The sequence below is a fragment of the Halyomorpha halys genome, unplaced genomic scaffold (assembly GCF_000696795.3).
Source record: "Halyomorpha halys isolate HHAL.00 unplaced genomic scaffold, Hhal_1.1 Scaffold347.1, whole genome shotgun sequence".
NCBI lineage: Eukaryota > Metazoa > Arthropoda > Insecta > Hemiptera > Pentatomidae > Halyomorpha > Halyomorpha halys.
This window is the reverse complement of record NW_027106249.1, coordinates 206,700-207,473: the sequence shown is the minus strand read 5'-3', so window position 1 is coordinate 207,473 and position 774 is coordinate 206,700. Positions and strand designations below refer to the sequence as shown.

Sequence of the window (774 nt, the reverse complement as noted above, 5' to 3'; positions counted from 1 at the left end):
GCTTTATTGCTCCTTCTAATTCCACTTATATACACTTTGCCTGTTTGTTTACGAGGGGAGTTAGGATTACGGCTGATATTGTGCCTGGTCATCCCATAACTTATGTATATAATTAATTAATATATATTAATTTAAAGTTATAATCCAAAATTACAAAATATTGAAATAACATTTAAATTTACCAAGCAAATTTAACAATACAATGGATTAAAATGCTAATTAATATATGTAATATTCATACATATAATATTTCTTAAAGAAATTATTTATAAATAACAAACAATTCATAATCTAACATTGTATTACACATTTTCATTTTTTCAAATCCCAACCAGAAATATCTACTATACACTAAAATAATGTTTTGTTGTATTATTGAAATTTGTTTACATTTATTCTATTCTTCACTATAAGTATTTTTTACATCTTCTTACTTTACTATTTATCAATGTTCATTAACTGATAATGGTATATATTCAAATTTTTAGTTTTATTTTACAATAGATGTAAAATATCACTATAATATATAATTAAATGAAAAGAATAAATTTGTGATAATTATAACACAGGTAATAAAATTATTAACATTTTTAGGTTCAGATCGCCAAGTTTAAAAAAGGAAAATGGGTTGTTATGTGTAGTGGCACTATAGTAAGTCCAGAATTTATTCTTAGTGCTGCCCATTGCAATGTAACAAAGTGAGTATTTAACAACAATCTATTGTTTTGTAAATAATTAATATTAAGAGGGGGAGGGAGGGAGGGAGGGAGGGAG

The 774-nt window shown here is 24.8% G+C and overlaps 1 protein-coding gene across 1 annotated transcript in view; it reads left to right on the top strand.

The window, feature by feature from the left end:
• LOC112211527 (transmembrane protease serine 9) overlaps positions 1-774 on the top strand; it is a 43,640-nt gene that overhangs the window by 33,809 nt on the left and 9,057 nt on the right. The window contains exon 10 of the mRNA XM_067044623.1: positions 595-698. Coding sequence (XP_066900724.1) covers positions 595-698 — 104 coding nt within the window. The remainder of the gene's footprint in view (positions 1-594; positions 699-774) is intronic.